At 35.2% G+C, this 2,386-nt stretch overlaps 1 protein-coding gene across 1 annotated transcript; it reads right to left on the reverse strand.

The window, feature by feature from the left end:
- Positions 1-802: 802 nt before the first annotated feature.
- LOC107813527 (uncharacterized) lies at positions 803-1,905 on the reverse strand. The gene has a single exon (XM_016638807.2). The coding sequence runs from the start codon at positions 1,813-1,815 to the stop codon at positions 1,306-1,308; it is 510 nt and encodes a 169-aa protein (XP_016494293.1). The 5' UTR covers positions 1,816-1,905; the 3' UTR covers positions 803-1,305.
- Positions 1,906-2,386: the final 481 nt, after the last annotated feature.

A 2,386-nucleotide genomic window follows, 5' to 3' on the forward strand; every position in this document is an offset into this window, starting at 1 on the left:
GCTCAAGCTCCGAAGCCTACCTCCTCTGCCTCTCCTATGTCTTAAGGGGGCATTGAGGAAGTGATCTAGAATTGAAACTTTTCTAGGGTTAGGGTTTGGAGATGACATTGTTGGAGAATGATGAACTAAAGGGGAGAAAAAGCAAAAGTGAATAATAAATTGCTTGTTGAAGGTCTATGAAGAAGAAGACAAAAGAAAGAGGGTCAAATATGTTTATAATAACAACCGTCAAACTTAGAAGTGTAATGACGGAAAGCCTATAATAAAGGCAACTATCACTTCGTGAATATAAGGTATGAATAAGCCTTGAAAAAAGGCTGCAAAATTACGGAGCCAATCAGAAGGTGACGCGTGTGCAGAGCATTAAATAGAAAAGATAATTGAAGCGTCAGTACTGTCATAGCATTGATTATGGTAAAAATTCCCTTTTTGTGAAGATCCACTTCCCAGATATTTAATTGATAAATAAATGGAAAGTGGGGGGACTATCTGTATTGGGAAAAAACTTAATTTATAAATTGAAGATGACGTGTCATGACACGTGGACTGGTCAAATGGTCAAAATACGGTAATCAACCAAGAAGGCACGGGCGACAACAGATACGGAGAGAAGAAAGTTAAATAGGCACGAGTCGTTATTCAAGAGGCACGAGTTTCGTACCTATATAAGTCATTTAAAACCCCGATGATCGGAAAGGATTGAAGATATGAATCTGATGACGCAAAAGAGTCCAAATTCAGCATTAAATATCAAATACGTTAGAGAATTTGTATTTAATAGGAATGATTGAGTAACGTTTCTTTTAGTGTCATTTATTGCTCATAATTACCTCATTAAGACAAAGACATTACACCTTCTCCTAGAATCAACTATAAAATGAGAAGGACTCGACATCTGTAAAGAGGAAGATTACTGAGACTTTACTGAAATTCAAAGCTATTTACTGCTTTTTCATCGTTCTCAAAAATCTTTTATTCTTTTCGTCTTCTGATTATCAGTAACCCGAATTTCTCTTCGTTCTAGCTTTGACCAAAGACTCAGATTTTTGTTTAAACACTCTAATCTCAAGCTTCACCCATCAACAGATTCTAATCTAGTGAATATTAAAATGTGGGTCTAATTTCCATTACTTTTAATTTGTTATAACAAGTTCTTTCCAACCGAATTCGGTTCATCACCACCACCACCAACACTACTAATTTCTATTTTATTTTTGTTGACTTTTGCGACCAAAGAAATTTTTGGAGAAAAAATGCTAGTTTTGTAGTAGTGTTTCAGAAAAAGAAAATGCCCAAGAATTTATCCTACTCAGGTATTGCACTCAACCTCGCCGTGAACTTCCCTCTCCGCCCATCACCGCCACCACCACTACTCCTCCTCCCTCTTCTCCCCTCAGCCACCGTCGAACCACCGCCACCCGCCACCTTCTTCCCTAACTTCCCACCATCTTTCTCTCCTGAAAATAAATCAACTTTATTACGACACCCACATTTCTCTTTACCACAAATACTATTCAATGCAGAACTAGCCTTCACTGCTAACTCAGCCATTTCTTCCGCCTTAAGCTTACGTTTCAGCCGGTTCAAAGGCAAAGCAAAATACAGTTGACCCAATTGAAGCTCTTCGTCAGATTTTATGGCTGATACAATATCTCCAAACTCCATTTCATCTGAATTGCAAATAAAGATATTTGGATCTTTTTGTAAGAGATATGAAGCTTTTATAGGATAAGAGAATTCTTGTAATCTTCCGTCTTGTAGTATTAATTTTGCTGTAGCTACTGATGTAGATTCGCAAGAATTGCATATACCCATTTTGCTGCTGTGCTTTGGTGATCTGATTCAACAAGAGAGGATTGATTTAGTTGCTTGTGTTAGAAGAAAATGGATGAATGAAGTAATGAACAATTTGTATACATGAGAAAAATTTAGGAGGAGAGAAGAAAGGAGGAAGGTATAAGTAGGAGATGAGAATGCATTGAGTAATATACCAGGAAGCGACGTACGTCAATTATGTACAGCAATGAGACAATAAAAATCTTACGGTACAGTCTACTTAATAACAACTTCTTTCGGTCCTTTTTTATTTATCACTTCAACTAAAAATAGTGGTAAAAAATATTATACTCATTTTAAAAATCCAGAAGGCGTTATTTTCTTTATAATTTCATTCTTACTACTAAAATATGACTCATAACAGTCATTAATTAACTATTTATAAAAAAGATAAGGGTAATTAAAATCTTAATCAGCAAAACCGGAGGAAGTAGTAGTAATGATGATGTTTCATTAAGAACAATAACAATGTTACTGCTACTATTTAAACTTTAAAGAGTCAAATAATATTTTTTTGTCATCATTTATTTATGTATCTATATAAATAACA

This window comes from Nicotiana tabacum, chromosome 21, assembly GCF_000715075.1.
Source record: "Nicotiana tabacum cultivar K326 chromosome 21, ASM71507v2, whole genome shotgun sequence".
NCBI lineage: Eukaryota > Viridiplantae > Streptophyta > Magnoliopsida > Solanales > Solanaceae > Nicotiana > Nicotiana tabacum.

Bases quoted from the DNA above. Each gene is read 5' to 3' on its own strand.
- LOC107813527 (XM_016638807.2), bottom strand. From the start codon at position 1,815: ATGGGTATATGCAATTCTTGCGAATCTACATCAGTAGCTACAGCAAAA.